Raw genomic sequence first — 20,722 nt, 5'->3', positions numbered from 1 at the left:
CATCTGATCAGAACAATCCTGGGACAGATCCAATATCTGCCTGGATTGAGGAAAAGTTTGTCACATTGGTTTCAGACCAAGACCAAGATGTACCCCATCTCTCGCAGACTGAGCAGGAGAATAGAACATTTTCCAATTCCCTCTACAGCTGGGGGAGGGAGAAGACAAAGTCAAGTAAAGGAAATTACTCTGCTTAACCCAGAGGATGCATTCTGTGTCCCTCCCATTCCTCCTGCTCCGAGGTACCGATCCTGATTGAAAACCAGGGTGCAGCAGTCCAAGCTCCCCTTCCTGCTGGTATTAGCACAAAGTTACCATCTGAGACAGGATTCCTCTGAACCGCTGTTAGATTCACTCTTGGGAACTTCCACATGGAGCAAGTAAGACAGAAATAAGGGCTGGGAAAAGAAAAGTGGGGAAAGCAACAGTCTGCTGCATGTCCTGCACATAGTGGGGAAGAGACGAGATGTGAAGAGAGGAGAGGAGAGGAGAGGAGAGGAGAGGAGAGGAGAGGAGAGGAGAGAAAGAAATGAAAAGAAAAAAAACACATCTGTTGCTAGTAGGAAGGATTTACTATGGCCACTAGATAGCTTAAACCACTGTTTTCCAGGATTTTAGTCCTAAAAATAATAAACAAGGAGTGATGAAATTCTGAAACTGCAGCCCAGAGCCAAACATACAGAGAACTAATGAAAACTTCCCTGTGTTCTGCTAATGCCTGCTTTGTTTTACTGAGAACATTCCTGCCATGAAATTGGGCCTCCTGCAAGGGGCACTCCCAGCTTGCTGCTGGCCCAGGCTGACAGAGGCTGCCTCCTGCCATGCTGTTGTCAGGCCTGAAGCATGTGCTGGTGTTTGGGCAACGGCAAATACCCCTTCTTCCTCGGTCATCTGTACCTACTTCTTTCTAAGTAGGGTAATGTGTGGAGAAAAAAAAGTCCCACTAAGTCTCTTCTACTCAGATGAAAAGATAGAATACACTTTGTTTATCCCTCTGTTTAGCGGAGTGTACCTGACACCCAGCTATTACATAAATCACATCTATTCTTAGCAACCCGGGATGAATCTGGGATAACTCCACTGAAGCCAGTGTTGTTTTTTTCAGTTTGAACCATGTAGCTGAGAGCTGAATTTGGCACAAAGTAATTGTTTCTCACCAAAGAGGGTATTCTGCAGCACAAGGCATCAGACACACTATCTGGTAAAGAACATGACAGGGACTCTGCTAAGAACACACTGTGTTACTGTAGATGGCACACACTCCTTGCTTCTGTGTATGATGCACTCTGTGACTACTGAGATTTTATCCCATAAACACATTGTGGAAAACACATTCACACTCACAAGATCATGCAGATGATTCTCTCATTGCATAGCACAGAAGGAGTCAATGTATTTAAACTCTCACCCTACTCATGTACTGCATGCTAGGTTCTCAAAAGTGCTATGCCCTTTAGACTCCTCCTCAAGAAGGACCAAGTCCATCTAGTTTTCTGCAGCCCCTTTCCTTCTGCAGGTGTTTCCATGCAACTCCTGGACAGCAGCTGAGGCTTCCTGGGACAGGAAATGCTGCTCATCAAGCTAGCTGAAACCTGGCTGCCCAATGGAGAGCAGTGGCCACTGCATACACAGCCTCCTTCTGTGTGTGTTAAATGTGACAAAACATTTGCTTTTATTTTAAGGGCTTTTCTTCACGTTCATTTTAACAACCACTCAGGGTTGAATGTTCCTCTGTCAGTGCAGTAGTGCAATAAAAGAAGGAGGGTAAGTAGTTTGGGGCTGAGACAGGACTTATCAGTTGGCATCAAGTATCATTCCCCATACACAAAATCTTCAAGTAACTTTGGACAAGAGGAAGGATAAGGAGTGAAATAATGCAGACAGCCCGGTTTTAGCCATTTACTGCTTCCAGCTCCAGGGCAGACTGTAGGCAACTCTGGGGAAATGGATCCTGGCAGCAGCCTGACTTGGAGGCTCTGAATTGATCCTAGCAGACCCTCTCCATCAGTTACAGAGAAGGAAGGCTGGGGTCAAGGAGTTTCTCAAGCTAGGAGGTTTATATATTCCTAATTTTCACTCTGTACTCTTAATCCTCCTCTTCATACAGGGAGAAGGCTTCCCCTTATTTGGCTTGACTATGTAGAGCATGAGATTTCTGAAATGGGGATCAGTTTTTCCTACATGTGCTTACAGCATCCATTACAATCATGTACTGTGGTTCTCAAGCCACATCCATCACATGAACAAAGCACAACTTTGGGGCTCTTTTTACCCTCTGGGATCAGCAATCATGAGGGGCTTTGTTCAAACTCAGGCTTTTGGATTTGTTATAGGAAATTCTCATTGCAGGATGCAATATAGTAATGGGGGAAAGAAAGAGTTAAGCACTGTATATTTACTAGTAGACATGACTGACAATAATGACCTCTCTTCACATCTACCCTGCACATCTATCACCCTGTGACATAGGGAGGAAGAAGACTGGGAGGTGGGGACATGCCAGTTAACCTCAGGCACTCGTCCAAGCACCACAAGAGATCTGAGGGATGTGTGAGGGTTGAAATTCCATTATAGGTTTTAAATAATTAAGCACTACATGTTTGGAAGCTCATTCCTTCCTATTACTTTTTAAATAATTAATCTGTATTTACATCTATTGAGCTTCATGGCGCTATACACATAACAAATTTGAGTCAAGTTGCAGAAGGGAGATTTTCCCGTCTGACAGCACTGCAAATGTTTCTTGTTTCAGTGGTTTCAACTATGTGGGATCAGTCAAAATCCAATTCATCTAGACGCTGTACGTTGCAGACACACATATAAAGGGTTTTCGATCAAATTATTCACAAGCAATCAAAACACTAAGAGAGGATGTAAATCCCCAGAAGAAAAAATATGTTTCTAACAAACATCTTAGAATAGCAAAAAGTGATTCAAGTTAGAATAGAATACACAGATTCGAAGAGAGAGAGAAATGTATTTTTCCAATTGAGCACAGCCATTATGTTCAGTCTAGCGCAATCACTTCCATGTAACCTCCAGTCCAACTTTATAAAAAATTTACAGATTGCTGTGATTGAAAATGCTAATCTCAAAAGCTAGAATAACAGATAGAGTAACAGAACCTAGAACAGTAAAAAAAAAAACAAACAAACAAACCAAACATATTTACCTGGAGCACTTCTCTCCTACAACATGTTGTTTTCTCAAAACCATTATACACCCAGCAGGTTACACCAAGGGGAACTACACCCAAGAAAGCAGCCACTGCTGCTCAGACCTTTGAAACAATGAAGCACTAAAACACACTCTTGAAACCAGAGCTCTGCCCCGGGAAACCAATCTGTAGCGCTGGCATCGGGACTGCATGTTTGTGGGAATGTGATTTGCAGATCAAGTTAGCTCCTATTTACGAGTAAGCAGATATTTATGCATTCACTTATGCAATTCTAGCTGGCATTCCTGCAGATTCTGTAAGAAAGTCCAACTAAGTTATTTCCGTTTGAAACAGCATTACGAGTAACAGAAATGCTGCCGGCCAAACAGTTCCTTCAATTACAATAAATGGAGCAAAGCTGCCTTCAAACTGAGATCTCAGTTACACCTGCACAGCTATTCTGGAAGTTAATTAGATTGCACAGGGGTAAATACAGACTTAATGCGTTCTTCAGAGGCCTCATAATGGCAGAAGACGTATTAGGGATAAAAGAAAGAAACCAGGTTGACTTTCAAATACCTGGGTGCTCTTTGCCACGAAGGCAGACAAAACATCTGTACCTGTAGGTGAAGCGATCTGGTGGCAGAAATCATGGAAAGAAAGCCAGTAACCATTTTGCTCTGTGATAATTCTACACTGACACCTTGCAGGGGAGCGGGATGCTTAAAGCACTTCTTGCAATGCTCTTATTTTGTAATTGTTACCAAAAAAAGCAATATCGCATCCATCAAGGACAGCCATCAGCTCTCCTAATGACAACTCTCCTGTCTGCTCCTCTGACCCGTGCAGCTCTAATTCGGAGTCCTGCAGACAACAGCTCCAGCCTTCCCGAGTGGCAGAGCGGGAGCAGAGCTGTGCAAGAAGGTCAGCCCCCAGCGCAAAGCAGGCACGGGATCAAGGGCTGACTAACTCAAAGCACAGGAAGAGCCCGTGCCTCAGATGTCAGCTGCTTCAAGGCTGATGGCCCCACTGCTGCTGGTGTGGAGGAAACAATCAGAGCAGCGGATGCAGCAGGCTCCTCGCCGCCATAGCCGAGCCCGCGGCGTTCTGCACGAAGCCAGTTTGGGGATTTTGCTTCCCTTTTAGACAAAGCCAGCAGATCATGGTATTCATGTTTCAAGGCCGTTTTAAGGATCAAAACCCATCTTACTTAATAAAAAAGAAGAGCAAGATTCAAAGCGAAAAATTATATGGGAGCTTCACATGCAGTAGGTAGAGAGGCAGCATTCTGTGACTTTTATCAGAGGTATGCGTTAGGGATTGCTGCTAATGACAGCTTCTAAAAGCGCTCCCCCCACCCAGCATTCATGTTTTCACATAAATCCAGATTCTGGCATATTACTTTACTGTGGAGACATCTTCTGTGTACAGGATGGCTTATGCAAATTAACCACATGTCCCATAAATTAGTCCTGAAATGCCCGGGATAATGAGCTGCCTGCATGGAGAGCGGTGCATGGTGCTCAAAGAAGGGCTCCTTCCAGGCTGGGGGAGCAGGAGGGCACAGTCGGTGTGTACGTGAGCGCAGCGAGGCAGGACGCTCCACTGGCACCGAGCCGCCATCCTGCCGGGCAGAGCTCTCTGACTAGGGCTCGAAAACGCAGAGCTAGGAGATATCTACAAATTGAAAACCCCATTAATTATTGGGAAGGAAGACAATGTGCTCCCGGCTGCTGAAACCCAAGCCTGCAGATCTGCCCAGCTGACTTGACCAACATATTTAAGCTGGCTGCAGGCTGGGTTTTCTTCCCTGCAAAATTAGGGTTTTTGCTGCAAACTTTTTTTGATGTGTGTGTGAATGTTACTGCATTTGGTGCCTTTTCTGGAGATGACTGCCTGCCTACCTAAGCCATACCTTCTCTGCATTCCTCACCTGAGATGGAGGGCATGCCTCAAAACCAGCTCTCAGCTGGATGTCAAGAAAAAATGTTTTATGTCAGCTGCTACTTTCCTGTGAAGTGCAGGTTTAGGAGGAACTGTATGCACATGGGCACCTGCTTTCTGTGCCCCTGACTCAGGCAGTGCTGGCCGAGGTGAGGGAGGTGAACCATAACTAATCAGATGACAAACCAAAATCATACCACTCGGTTTTGGTGTGCACTTAATTTGCACTCAACATATAATAATTAAAGCTATATTGAATTTGTGTGTGGGCAACTTAATTTGCAACACTACAATAATTAAATGACATTACTGTTCAGAAGTAGGTATCTGAAACATGAAGTATATTAGCACGACCAACAGCCTTACAGATGCTTTACTTTGCACCCAATGCAGGCTTGGCCCTGAGCACAGCTATTGACGGTTGGACTAGATGATCCTAGTGGTCTTTCCCAACCTTAATGATTCTATGGTTCTGATCTAACAGCATCTTATCCCACCTGCCAGCACTGTGGGCAGAGGGGTGACATAAAGGCAAAGCAAGCCAGAGGAATCTGTCTCCACAATCCCATAGGAAATTCAGAAATGCAATGATGTCCATTTTATGAACAGGGAGCAAAGACAAAGAGAGATGAGGTAACTTGACTGTGGTGACAGGGAGTAGCTGCAGCAGAGCCTAGAGCAGCTGTCTCACTATCTACTGGTCTAACACCACTCATCAGGCCTATCTTCCTCATATGGAACTCATGATTCGTGTTCAGAGTCACAAGCCTCACAGGCTGGAGGTTAGATGTTAAGAACAAATTCTTTACTCAGAAGTGGTGAAGCACAGGCACAGGCTGTCCAGAGAGGTTATGGGTGCCCCATCCCTGGAGGCACTCAAGGCCAGGTTGGATGGGGCCCTGGGCAGACTGAGCTGGGGGGTGGCAGCCCTGCCCACAGCAGGGGTTGGAACTGGGCAGGCTTTAATTCCCTTCCCATCCACACCATTCTATGATTCTATGATATAGAGAGACATCAAGTTGCTCAGCAGCCTGATCTTTCTTTGATGTTAAGAACGCCATTTAGTAACATCTGGGCATTTAGGAAAGGGGTTTTCTACAACCACAGAACTGAGGAGATGGAGAACACAGGAACTGGACGTACCAAAAATATGTGACACAAGTTGCCTTGTACCCATGGAAGAGAATAATTAAACTGAGGGAAAGTAAACTTGCAAGGAAGGAAGACAGAAAGGGAAGAGAGACCTAAGGAAAAGATTGCAAGGAGCAGAAAAAAAAAAAAAAAAAAAAAAAAAAAAAAAGAATTCTGATGAATTCTGTATGGAGAAGTGTGCTCATGCTGGGGACAGTCCTAAGGGGATGAGCGCAGAGGCAAGCTGCTGGGCTCCAGGGCTGCAGGGCCTAAGGCAGGGAGAGACAGCGGCTGTGCCCTGCTAGGGCTGCTCAGCACTGCTCAGGTGCAACGCTAGCAGCAGCTGTTTCAAAAATATATTAAACCTTCCTGCCCTCCTTTCCAGAGCTCCTGCATGCAGATTTGAATCCCTGGACATTCACAAGCAATTATTTCCTAATGATGCTAGAAGCAAAGCTTCCAGTTCTATAGCTTCAAAAAGGCCTGCTTGGCTGTGATCTGCTGTTGACCTTTTCAAGACCTAAATATACATGAGATACCTAAATAGGATAATTGGCTAGAAATAATGCTGGTGTAAGCCAGGGGCCTTTCCCCAGAGGTGACACAGGCCCACAGTAAGCAGAAGAGAAGTTACAGGAGCTCCCTCCTTGCTGCTTTGCCCCCTGCATTCAAAGGCCTCTGCTGCTCACAGCTCTCTTGACTTTGTGTGAATTTATTCATGCGCACCTCAGGGTCGGGTTTCACAGTAAATGTGCCTGGCTGTACAAACTGTGCCAAGAGAGCTTAGCGGCACGGCACTGTTTTGTGTGCAAGATGTTACTTTTGCAAGGGCAGGCCCACATCCCTATTTCTAGTATTGCACAATAGAATGCCGTGCAAGAAATAAACATGCAGTGGCCTTGCAGACAAGCTAGATCAACAGCTCATCCATCACAGCTCTCCACATCCCCACTGATGGGAAGGGACAAGGAGCGATGCTGATGGCTTCTACACAACAAACAAGAAAGCAGAGGCGGTGTTTGCTCATTTCAACGTGCAAAGCTGACTTGTTTAAATATGAATATGTTGCTTATAGCCAGATTTTAGCAACAGAAGCCCCACGGCATCAATCACTGTTTGCACTTTTGCTAAAAATAGTTGCACTGGCTGGGGAGCTTTTTGGATGTCACATCTGCAGAAGATGTTCATTTCCCCATGCCATCTCTACCCATTATGGTTCCCCCATGCTCCTGGGTGCTCTGTGTCAGGAGGCATCACACACTCAGCTTGTGTGGTGTTGCAGTGACCTGTATTCACTTTCCTGCTCTCACTAAGTCCTTTCCTCTCTCCTCCTCTCCCATCCCAAACACTGGCTGACCTGCCTTGAGCCAGGCTTCTCCCAGTGCTCACAACAATGCTGTGTTTGGAGCTGTGAGAAGGAGGTAATCCCGCAGCAGCAGCAGCAGGAAAATATATGACAGGAACCCCAAACACTGCTGCCTTCCTCTAAGAGCCATGACGCTGATGCCCTACAGGTCTCTCCTCTAAGACAGAGCCACACCAGATGCCTGGAGGATCAGCAAAGCCCTCTGCATCTCACCAGACAGCATAGCAGGTCCCATCCCCACTGCAAAGGGGATCATTGGGTTGGATTTTGATGCATGTGGGGTCTTTTCCTCCAGGGATGTGACATCTCCATGATGCTCCTGCTGTGGTACAAGTGCCCTGGCACCCCAGCAGAGGGGAGCGGCCCAGAAAATAAAGACAGGCCACCAGCAGGGATCACGGTTACTTTGGGCAGCTGGAATTTTGGCTGGGTTGTTGGGATGGATTTTCATAACAAAGGCAGACAAATATCTAGCTTTGCTCAGGGGCTGTGTGGGCAGCCTCTGGTTATCTCCCTTCAGTGACCACAGCTAATCTGGTTTGACCTCTGGACAGCTGGCACTCACCCAGGCCTCAGCTTTCAGCCCTGCTTTGTGGCTGCAGGAAAGAGAGCCAAAAAGTGGGACTGCTGGCCTGTGCAATCCTATCAGCTGTGTAGCCCTCATTAAATGAACTCGGCACGCTGGATAAGGACAACAGCTCAGCGCCTGATGGCAATACGCTGTGCAAACCCCGTGGGGACAAAAGCATTTGCTCAGCGCAGTCTCCTGCAATATCTCGGAAAGCAAGGACCAAGGCACACATATGAGAAAGCCGGAGACGTTTTCCAGGCCCTGCACAACTCCTGTGCCTGCTACAGTGTGCGTGCACCTGCTGTGAGGGAGGCTGCTCCCAGGGGCACTGCCCAGCAGCGAACTTCCAGCTGGGCCATGCTGTTGTCACGCACATCTGGGGCCCACATCTGGAGATGGAGATGAGAGGGAGCCCCAGAGATTTATCAACAGAAGGCGAAAAATAACTGATAGGGAAGACATTTACCTTTTCTCAGTCTATTTGCTCTCTATTATTTTAGTTTCTAGCATCCTTTGCCCCTTACAACATGTGCTAGGCAAGCTGCAATAAGATCCACCAGCCCGAAGTCTTGTCACCACCTCCTGGTTCTACACAAACCCATCTCTGGGCCAGATTCTCCCCAGCTGGAGGGGGAGATCTCCTTTACATCACTCAGCAGAAAGACACCCTAGGAACACATCACATGCTGTTACACCTCTGCGGTGGAATGAAGGAAAGAAATCTCTTAGAAATCTTAGTTTCCCATCTTGAGCAAAGAGACATTTATTTCAGTGCAGTAATGTTCATTCAGGACTGGGCACAGGTGGTCAATTATTTTTCTGCCTGTCTAGAAGAAGCACGTTGATTCCTCATAATAAAAAGTATTAGTGCAATCCTGAGTTTATTGCTCAATTAGGGAAGTGACATGGAAAGAGTTACAGCCTCTTGCAGGGAATACAGTTAGAAACACGTTTTTACTGCTGAATGAAATAACCATCCTCCTCCCCATCAGACACACAAAGTCTACATAACCAAAGAATCAACTGACAGCTTTTTTAGGTCCCGTATTTAACTGGCCTGTGCAACAGTATACTGTACTGCATATTGAAGCTCAATGATATAATTGCATTACTTTCTCTGTTTAAGAAATATTTAATTGATTATTCAAGCACAGACTAAAAATAAACAACTGAGCACAGAATTTGATTTTGGTGCCCAGCATAAACAAAACTGTGCATCAAGCAGGATTTGAGAACAATGTACATGTGCACAGTTTGACCACTTTGTGGGGTCCTCCTGGATCACTTCAGCAGAGCCTGGGCAGTCGGATGGTTTTTAAATGCCTGAAGGTAAAGCTGGGAACCTGCTCTCCACTACTGTGTCAGGTAACAATTCATAATAAATGAACCTCTCTTTGCAAATACCAAGGGTGCTGTTGTCAGCTATTTGGAGTATCACACAACTTTAAATAATAGATATCGTTTTGCACTTCCAACATTTTAATCTCAATCTCAAATTGCATGCAAAAGTAATTAAATAACAGAATGCTCATTTCAAAGCTGAAGACCAGACACCTAGACATCAAGTTAGCAGATAGCTGGCTGTACCAGTAGTACCTCTGCTTGAGTTGAATGGCAAACGCAAACTCAAAGGAGTACAGATGCAATATGCTGCTGATCTCATGATTACAGCTGCCAAAAATGTGGATGTCATATGGAACATGTATCTAGTTAATGGACAGATACAGCACCTCTAGAAGGGGTTTAACCAATCCTATATCCGCACCTAATTATTTTGAGTAAATTGTGCTTGCTTTCCTTCAATAATTATCAGCAGATACTGAACAGAGCTCAGCCCTGAGGTGCTGCAGTAGGAACATGAACCAAAGCACGTACTAAGCTGAGGGTGCTATGGAACTGGGAAGACATGAGACACTGGTGGAAACCAGAGTGAAATAGCCGCTGTCACTGCTATAGCGCAACTAATCATAGAATCACAGAATCAATAATGTTGGAAAAGACCACTAACATCATCTAGCCCAACCACTGACTCTATGAGCAATGTGTGACCCCTGAATCTACCAGGAGCATCACCCTGCCAAACATAGGGGCCATCCTCACGAAGAGAAGCAACGTCCAGTCACAATGAAGGTTTCACTGAAGTTGCTAATGCTAGTTTGGTACCAGGGTACAGCAATGAAATCGTACAGATTGCTGCAAGCAAAATGGACCCTCCTTTAAGGAACAGTTGTGCTCAGGGTATCGCATGGTGTTAATCTGCCTGTACACCCACCTGAGTCTACAAATGAAAGCAATAAGAATGCTTCACGTGGGGAAACAGACACTTCTTCCCAAAGACGGTGACAGCAGCACATCAAAATCCCACTGTGCAAGACAACATTTATAAAAACCTTGACAGATATCATCGCTTGTTTGACTTATGGAGCCATCAAACGCTCACTTCCACACAGCATTTTTGGGCCCTTCAGCTGACTGAATCACCAATTTAGAATCTGTCAGACTTCATTATGCAGATTGAGAGCCTCTCCTTGGTTCCATTTGTTATGCATTAATAAGAGAGCATTAGCGAGTGCATCCCCTCACACAACCAAATCCTTTGTGCCATTACATAGTAAATTTTGTTCTTTTGAGTGTTTGAAAAAAAAACTCCACACAACAGCAACATGGCTTAGTTGCTATGCACAGACTGAGAGCCTCTGCATAGGGATCAGATCTGGAGTTTGGCCCAACTTGAAGTACTCCTGGTGAATTACGCCTGCGTACAATCAGACGTGGTTCTGCCTGTTCCTTTCACCTACACAGGTGTGCTCAGTCCTGACTGCTGCAGTACACCCAGAGTGGTGTGCAGTCTCCAGGCACACCAACTGCCCTACAGCTCAATGTCTGGTGCTGCTGCAACGCTCAGCAACAAAAGGCAGATTTATTATGAATGCTGGTAGGGCTTTTTTTTCTCTCTCATTGACTAGATGTGACTCAAAAAGTTAATGGTAATTGCTCTCATCTTCATTTAGCAACGTGAGAGAGAGAGAAATGGGAGCAATTTGCAGATCTGAGAACAGGTCATTACAGGTGTGTTATATTAGTGTATTCATGAGCCCCCTGGGACAGCCATGCTGAGATATCCAATAACTTTCTTAATGTGTAATTACACACCATTGGACTATAATTGATTAATTGAGAAGAGAATGTAGGCAGATGCTAGGCCAAGGCTTCTCCTGCTCATTAAATGAATATGTCCTTGCTTCTTCTTAATAAGTTAAGTGAACTACTCAAAAGCAATTAAGTGAGAACTGAAATTCATTAAATTTTAAGTAATTATTGGTACTAACTTTTATAATAAAATGCAGGATTTATACTTTGTAGAAATGGCATCCTACTGCAGAGAGCAGTGAAGCACCTGCTCCTTGCAGACAGACCTGCTCAGGAGTGCCCTCAGAGCATGGCTGTGTGAAGTTAACCTGCCCTGCTTGGGCATCATCCCTGCACAGTCCCGATGGTTCCCAAAGAGAGGGCCTTGCCAAGGGATGGACCTTAATTCTGAGAAATAAACAGTCCGTCAACTCCTGATTTTCAAACCCCTGCTTTCTTTTGTTGACCTTTTTTACTTGAAGGGGAGCCAAAGCAGTGTCCCTTCAAATCCTCTTCCTTTTTAATGGGGAGGGCAGTATGTTCAGCAATACAAGGCAGGAGCCAACTGCAGAATGACAGAGGTCATGCTGGTCCACGTAGCACTTGCTCAGACCCGACAACACTCATTTTCATTGATACTGCATGAGTGAGAGCTGAGGTAAAGGCATGGCAGGTCCTGGAAGCCAGGAGATATTTTGGGGCCTGGCCCCGGTGCTCCAGGTGCAAAGGCATCTGTGGCTTCCAGGGTGCCCCATGACTTCTCATTCATGCCCCACTAAGTCCTCTGATTCCTCTGCAAATACCTCCTGCAAATATTTATAGCTCTGAAAAATTTAAAATTTAAGAATTTTAAACTAAAATTTAAATAAAATTGGAAATTTTATTTCCAATTATCTTAACTTTCTTTGGAACAAGGCATATCTTCATACTTTAACCTTTCTACAAAAACTGTCCGAATTTTATTTAAATTGGTTATGAATGCCAGTTTCATAAAGAAAAGCCACAACTTACAATCCTTCCAATGGATACAAACCTGTTTTTTCAAGTTCTATAGAGGTTGAGGGGAGATAACTTCTTTCTTCCAGGCATTTTTACTTTAAGATATACTGAAATTATCATTAAAAAACAGCCATCTAAAATCAATTTTCTGCTAAGAGTTTGCTAACTTAATTGTTTAAACTCCCAGCCAATGAAAAGACTGGTATTTCATTGAGATCATTTTTGAAAAAGCCATTTTGTCAATGAGAACATGTTTAATATATTCTATAGGGGAACTACAGGAAAGAGGGGGACAGACTCTTTGGCAGGGTCTGTGATGATAGAACAAGAGGAAATGGCTTCATGCTCAAAGAGGGTAGATTTAGGTTGGGTATAAGGAAAAAGCCTTTTACAGTGAGGGTGGTAAGGCACTGGAACAGGTTGCCCAGAGGTGTGGTGAATGCCCCATCCCTGGAGACTTCCAAGGCCAGGCTGGATGGGACCATGGGCAACCTGACCAACTGTGGTATCCCTGTTCATCGCAGGGAAGTCAGTCTAGATGACCTCTAAAGGTCCCTTCCAACTCTAAGGATTCTTTGATTCTACGATAATATGAAAATTATAACTTCAGTAAAAACATCAAATGAGGAAAACAAAGAGTAAAAATAGAGGAATACAGCACAGCACTGTAGTGAGGAGATATTAAAGTAGGAGAAATTATTCAGAGATCACCAATAGTTGCACATTTATTAATAAAAATCTTAATGCTGGTTCTGGGAAGACAACAGAATTGGGGCTGTAATGGGATTTGAATTATTTTCCTTTTTAACAAATGCATTTTGCTTCCCTTTTGAAATAATAATAATGTCGAAAACTAGAAAACTGCCTCCTTCTGAGGAAAGGAAAGCAAAGTATCAAGTGTCACATCCTAAAATAATATTCCTGTATTGATATGAAAGAAAATGCCCAACCAGAACCCCCAGGCGAAGCTGATGGCTATAACTGGAGCACTGAGGAGAACTCTGCTGGTGAGGGAATGGGGCTGGTATGCAGCTCGGAGGTCCCAACACCTCCCTTCACCCCACCAGCCCCATAAAAACGCTGAGCGGAAATTCCCAGGGAAAGCAACTGCCTATCACATGCCTTAATCCCACCCTGTACCACCACTGTGTAGGCCCTCGACCCACTCAAACATGTGGATGGTGGCCACCCTCAGCAGCCCTGTGCAGCCAAAAAATGAGACGTAGGTCTTATTTCCAAGTTGCTCTCTCAAGTGGGACTATTCAGTCTGGCATGGCGGTATTTTCTGCAGGTCCCATCTCTGATCGCAGCCTTCACATTCAGTGTTATAAAAAAACCTGTGTTTGCCATGCTTCCATTTACCTGTTAGCAGGCCTACAGCACTTGCTGGTCAGAGAGGGGGAAGGAGACTCTGGGCAGTTGTTTGTCTTTCCTTGCCTGTGGAACACAGGATGTGATCCAGAGCTCACAGCAAGTTAATGGAAGGGATCCTACTGATTTCATGGGGATTTGGATCAGATGTCGGCAGAGCCCTAAAAACGCTGTGAGTCAAGAACAGCAGCCTCCTCCAGGTTCCAGGGCAGGCAAGGCACAGGGCTGCCACTGACATGGAGGAGGCTGGGAGCACAGGGAGCAGGACTGGGAAGGTGCAGGAAACTTCTCCAGGCCCCAGAGAAGCACTTCTACCCAACACAGATCCCATAAGTAAACTGTAACAAGAGCCACTACCATCCCTTCCACTGTGGAGCAGAAAAATAGATAACCAGGAGCAGGGCAAGAGGGATGCAGCACACACACGGCATATCTGGCCTGGCAGCAATTCAGGACCATGAAAAATCATTGCTGATTTTGCCTGGGATGTTCCCTTTGCTTGAGAAGAAGCAGAATGCAAGTTGTTCTGTTTTGATTGGGTTTGGTAGGGTCTGGGGCAGGTTCTTTTTAGAAAATATTCTGCTCTAACTCACGAACAATTTAGCTCTTGAAACTGAAATGTTACAGACGATCAGACCACGATATGACCTAAGCTTCACTGTTATTTCAGTCATAGAAAAGGTTGAATTTCATGTGGCCAAGATTACTGAGTTTTCAAGAACACCAGTACCAATTCTCTGCTAAAATTGCTTTGCTCGATATTTCTGTTCCAGAGCCATAACTGCAGTTCTGACAGTTCTTTGGGCCTGCTCCAAAGCCCCTGAAGACAACGCTGGGCTCTCCATTGGCAGCCGTGCACTCCCAGCAGCCACATGCTCGGATGGCTGTTGGCACAGCTGACAGTGTGCCATGGGGTGCCTCCGGGCTGCGGACGCAAACTGATCAAGAAGCTGATGAGACCCACTGGTAAACAACCAAAAAATGGCACCAGAGGAAAGAGGCAGCAAAAAACAGGTGTAATTGGAACAGCAGTCGACTCTGGTGTGGAGGTTTTGGCTGGGGGGTGGGTACTACCACCACAGGATGCCCCAGTTCTAGGCTGCTCTCTCCTGCTACATCCTCAGGGCAGTGGGATCTCCTTCAGATCCAACTTGGAGTAGTGCCCTGAAGGCTGGAGGTGGCCAAAAAGCCTCAGTTCCCCAGCCCTTGGGAAGGCTGAGAAGGCGCTCTCCTTCTCCCTCTCTTGGTTTGAACCTGAAAGGAAGGAGAGGGACTCCATAGAGAGCCTCTGCTTTTGCTCTTTGCTAGGAATAAGGAGGCAGTGTGGGCAACAAAAGGGGAAAGGCAGAAGAGGGGATAAGCAAAGTAATTTCCCCCTGATTTGATCCTTTTTTAAGGGTCTGTGTTTGCAAGTGTACCAATAAACAGTTAATTACAGCACTGAATCAATAGCTATTTTACTTGACACTGGGGCACAGGACATAGGCCAGGTACCTTGTAAAAAGGGAGAACCCAAACCTTGCTTTCTGAAACCCAAATTCTTGTGGTTACCTGAGTACACTCTTACACATACCTATGTTTAATGTGCCTAGAACTACAAAAGCTACAGGACCTATCCAATCACAAGTATTCTCAGTGCCCTCAAAAGACTGTCTAGTAAGTATTTAAGTGATTCCCTTTCCAGAACTATAACTCTGAAGTCAAGACTTCCCCCCTTGTCACCTTCCTGGGTGCCAACCTGTGCCAGGCTCCCTGATCCTGGCTCCCCCAGGTGCAGCAACAGTATGACAGAAGCTGAAAGGAGCATCCTCTTCAGCCCTGGTTCTTCTGAGCCTTGCCACTGCATCCATGACAGCCTTCTGCTCACATCTAAGCAGCCTGCATTCTTTGCTTCACTTGTATTTGCGTCAGATATCTTTTCAGAGCTTTCTCTCCCTTTATTTGTTAGTGATTACAAATCAATGGCTGTGGGTGAGTTTGTATTCAATCTGATAACAAGCATGTTTTATTGTTTGTCATTTATGTAACAGTTTCCAAACACCAAGACTATCTCCTAAGTCACTGTACACTGGAGTCACAGATTTATCCTCCAGGAGCAGGAGCAGAACTGCTGGGAGCAGACTTTTTGATTTCAAAGAGAAAGACTTTACTGCAGCACAGCCATGGATCACAGCTGAATGTGGGACTGGAAAGGAATTTTTTTTTCAGGCTCTCCATGTTTTATTTGTATTTTTGTTGGTTTTCTTGTTTTGTTTTTTTTTTTGTTTTTTTGCCTGCTTTACATATAGTTCCAGAGCAGTGGGTGGTACTCAGATCATCTCCATAAACAAATGATCTGGAAAGCAACCTGACATTTAATTTCCTTAACCGATCAGACTCTCCTGAACTTAGGCAGCAGAACATTGGTCTGAAACCTTGACTCGGTATTCTGGGAAGCCCAGAGGGGGGAAGGATGAACTGTTGATTTTTCTTTCCTACTTCTGTTAAAAGGGACCCAAGCATGGCTCTTCCTACCCTGACTAACCTGGGTAGGTGCCAGATGGATTTCCCCTTTCTCTAGGCAATGGCTGAGGAATTTCAGCTGGCTAGGGCCAGGGCTGGAGGCTTTTCAGTGGCCTTTTCATCCCAGCCTGCCCTTTCTCAGCAGCTAATCCCATCTCTGTCCAGACCCACTATTCGCTGGACTGTACTGCTCCTTTACAATCAGCTTGCAGAGGACTAAATTCTGCCTTTTCCTTGTGGAAACAAAGAGATGTGTCTGAAAGAAAAGCTTCCAGCCACTCATGGAAAAAGGAATTAAAATCCTGAGGCTGTGCCTATGGTAGTAGGGTGGGTGGCTGGCCAAAAAAGCATGCTGGCCAGGCTCGTTAAAAAGAAATTTGTATTATGCACTTCTCAGTATTTATCATGGGTAACTAATCTTAAGAAAACACAATCCACAAAGCTGCTGAAAAGCTCGCAGGGAAAAATTTATCTCCTCAATGACTGGAGCTTCTCATCCACTTTGCTTTCTGTGCTGTAAGACACAGCACATGACACAAAGCATATCTGGATTTAGCGCGGGACATGATCACCCTCACCTAATCCTGTAACTGCATAATGTCTTTCTATGCCAACCAAAATCTTTAATTGTCTCTGCTTTTCTTAATATACACTGCAAGCACTCAGAGGGTTATGTTGCACAAATTATAACTCATTCCTCCTCCTTTTTCCTATCAAGCTGTCTCTCATAAAAAACCACACAGCAGAGCTGCATCACTCTAACCAAAGCATCTCCTCCTCCGAGGTGTGAGCAGCGAAGATAGCACATGACTGGCTGTACTGCAGGCTGCCATGCTTTCAAATCCCTCCAAGTACTCAGGAGTTAAGCCCTCCCTGGTGCCCGTGACCCAGGCTATTAGCATGCAGCCCGTGTAGTACAGCTCCTGCGGGCAAACATCCACGCACAGCCCCTCAGCGCCCAGCCCTGCACCCGCCTATCAGCGCCACGCAGCACAAGCATCTCCCCAGCCCGCAGCCCACGCTCAATGCAGCAAGCCTGGCTCAAAAACGGCAGCTGAACCCTACAGCAAAGAAAGCACTTTGGAGCCTCGGCTTCCCAGCTCACCTGACAGGCTACCGCAGCACTCAACTGCACTAAGAAAACTCCAAGGATTTCCTCATTCTCAAAAGCATAAACAACTTTCAGTTTCTCTTTCTTTTAAGAATCTCATCTATCCACTCCTTCTCAGGCAGTGCCTGACTTGCGCTGTTAGAGCCTGGGTAAGTTTTTACCACTGGGTAAATATTTTTTAGAGGAAGCAGCTGTCCCCACTCCTTTCTTTCATATTTTTGGTTCATCCCTCCTAAGGAAACAGTTGCTAGCACAAACCCAGAAATTCCAACTGGCCTTCAGGAGACAGATGCTGTCTTACTGGCCAGTTCCTGTGACATTCATTTTACTCCAAACATTAAGAAAAAAGCACTACCTCTCTGTTAAACATGTAGCATCTTCAACAAAAAATTGACACCAGTTCCTCCTTCTCCCAAAGCCTAATCCCATCATTGTACAGCCACTATCAGTTCCTAAAATGCATCTTGAAAGATAGCAGAGGTATTCATTGTTTGTCTACTTTCTTTTGTTTCTATCAGTGAATTGAGTACGGGTTACATCCCTGCCAATTTTGTTTCCAATAGCATAGGAAAATACGACTATGACAAATTGCTTTTATTACTTCCTTAAACAAAAACTGAAACTTGTCCAAAAAAGCACATGAAAGACTAACTTGGATGATTTGAGCTTTTGCCAGGTACAGAAGTGATACAATAATGCAATAACTGACATGGATACTGATAAAGCAGTGTTTAACAGGGCATTGAAAGAACACTTGATTTTAATAGTACAAGGGAGGTTAACTGGTTCCTTCATAGCTTGCACTAAAAATAAAGCAGATTTTCAGCCAAAACAACACATTTCTTATTTTGTACACATGCCACTGTGCTGTCTTATGACCCTAGTTCTGAAGTTCAGCAACACTCAGAAGCCATCCTGACTTCACGGACATCACAGGGGCATGGGATGGGTCCTTACACTCAGTCTGAGCGAGAGCACAGTAATTAAGCATGGCTGTGATGAAACCCCTCCACTTAATAAGCAACAGAATTGGGACTACCACAGGGAATCTCTTTTTGTGTTTGTCTACTTTCCTCACCTTAGCATGTAACCTTGCTGCCCCTGAAACCACCAGGAGCTTTGCAAGGGATTAAAGAGGAAGCAAGCCCAGGTCAAAAGGTGCAAGTCCCTTTTTGTTTGAGGAAATTACACTGGGAACCAGCCAACTCTTCCGAGTGTTACATGTGGCCCTGAAAACATTGTCATGATCCCACAGGGCTGGTTTCGCACTGAGGATGCCGGCGGTACATGAGCCTATGGTCCACCGGTGTGGATACCAAGCCCATCTCAAAGGGACAGCAGTGTGAGCATCTCTATAAATTGCACCAGTCTAGGAGCAGTTCTCATGCTGGGTTATCCCAGCTCGGCATATTGGCTGCCCTGGCTGTTCCACCTGGGGATCAATGCTGGCATTTGGTCAGCACCTTTTGCACAGGCTTCAGTGCCTTGGGAATGGAGCTTGCTTCTCTGCTATCCTTCTCTTGGCTATTATAATTAGGACAAAAGCCCTGTCGCTTGTTTCAGCTTATTTCAAAATCTAATCCTGTGTTCTGGTTCTCTGCAAATATTTCCATTTAGCCAAATGACACATTTTATGTAGGTGAGGCCAAGAAGAAGGGTGAGGGAGAGATCTACCAATTCATCTCAATTTCCATTTTCAAATACAGTGTGTGAATCTCCTTTACATACACTACAATTCATTCTCTATTTACTCTAGGTACACAGAAAAACTCATTGTGGAGCACTCATTTTCGCAAGCTAATCAAGAACATTAGGTCCCAACAGATTCATTTAATAGAAATATAGTAGATATTCCTGCTTGCCTTTCATCTCACCTAGCTGCAAATGCTAAAATGAACAGAGTTAACCCTGCTTTGGAACTAAGATCCCTTTGCAGCTAACAGTGGCTGTGCTTCAGCTTGCAAACACTGCAGGCTCCCCATCAGTGCTTCCTGGCTTTTGCTCTTTCCCCGCAGCAGAGGAGCAGTGAGGAGAGGGCTGTGGGCGAGGAAGCTCTGAGCCCTATGGCCATGTGTACTGACTGGATGGGACTGAGAGCTTTGGGGCACCAGCCTGGCTGTCTCCTTGCACCACATGGGACCAGGCAGCACCACAAGGCTGTTCACATTCTGACATCAAACATACGAGATTGGCAAGCAATTCAAGATCTTAAATCGTTCACGGATACCAGAACTAGCATTAGAATGCTAAACAGAAACACACACAAAAAGAAAAAAAAAAGAAAAGAAAGGAAAAAAAGAAAAGAAAAGAAAAAAAAAGTAATATTTCATAATGTATGGCATAATGAACAAAAGCCTTTCAGAAAGAAAAACGGTTTTCACTGTGCTAAAGTAACAATCTAGACTTGTTGTAAGTATGTTATTCTTACAAGTAGTTCGCAGTTATTCTTGAAGGCAAGTCTTGGAGTTTCCTTAGCATAGTGCTGCTGGGGAAAATTTTCAGCATGTCCATCTTCATCTCTAGCCTGAAGGGAAATATAATGGCCTATTTAGGGACTTACAAATAATGGAAGGAAAAAAAAATAGCTAAAAGCATAACAGCTCAGATCATTAAAACAGACGGGAATCCCCAAACACAACATTATTAAAAAGTTTGTTTAAATACACCTTTTAGATACGAGAACCTGCGATGCCGTTCTCTCACACAGCTTAGGTTGAACATGCAAATTCATCGCAGCATAATCATTAGAACAACAAAGGACAAACCCAAAACAAAATATTTGAGCTGGAAACCGTGAGTAACTTCAGGGTTTCCATTTACTTCATTGCATTTTTCAGGATTACATTACATACGTTCTCGTTTCAACTTTTTGACATGCGTAAGCAATCCCTAGATAATGTATTTTCAGTTTAACAGCAAGGCCAAAAAAAATAAATCAGCTTTCATAGTCATATTTTACACGTAACACTATTGTAGACAAACGGACTCCCCCTCCGTGCTTAAGCGAAGATCCAAAAGGAGCAATCAGCTCGCGAGAGCAGCCACCCTTCCATCAAACGCGGGAAAAATGTTTAATTACAAAGATGCATTAAAAGTTACCGGTTATTTGGAGCTGCACTGTTAATTAAGAAAGCCGAAGTTTAAATGGAGACATTAACAGAGCCCATTAGCAACACTGCCTGCATATAGCATTTTCCTCCTAATCTGCAGCGTTTTCGGGTTTTGAGCTGAAGCAAAAGGAAGAAGAGGGTGAGAGGAGGAGTGTCGGCAGAGCACTCATTACACTGTTCATTTGGGTGACACTTGCACTCTGTTCCGCTCCGTCTCATCTGATCCCTGACTGTTCGCTCTCTCCCTCTCGCAGCCTCCCGAAATTCACAGCTGAGCTGTCTCCCTCGCATATGGCTTGCATATAATTATGCACATTCCATTTTACACTGC

General features: G+C 44.8%; 1 protein-coding gene across 1 annotated transcript in view; it reads right to left on the bottom strand.

The window, feature by feature from the left end:
- Positions 1–20,722, bottom strand: part of LOC122165489 (sine oculis binding protein homolog) — a 106,610-nt gene that overhangs the window by 27,304 nt on the left and 58,584 nt on the right. Inside the window, exon 5 of the mRNA XM_042828479.1 lies at positions 19,710–19,805. Coding sequence (XP_042684413.1) covers positions 19,710–19,805 — 96 coding nt within the window. The remainder of the gene's footprint in view (positions 1–19,709; positions 19,806–20,722) is intronic.

This window comes from Centrocercus urophasianus, unplaced genomic scaffold (assembly GCF_019232065.1).
Source record: "Centrocercus urophasianus isolate 14NV4802_14NV808 unplaced genomic scaffold, USGS_Curo_1.0 seq_10, whole genome shotgun sequence".
NCBI lineage: Eukaryota > Metazoa > Chordata > Aves > Galliformes > Phasianidae > Centrocercus > Centrocercus urophasianus.
This window is presented reverse-complemented; position numbering and strand designations above follow the sequence as displayed.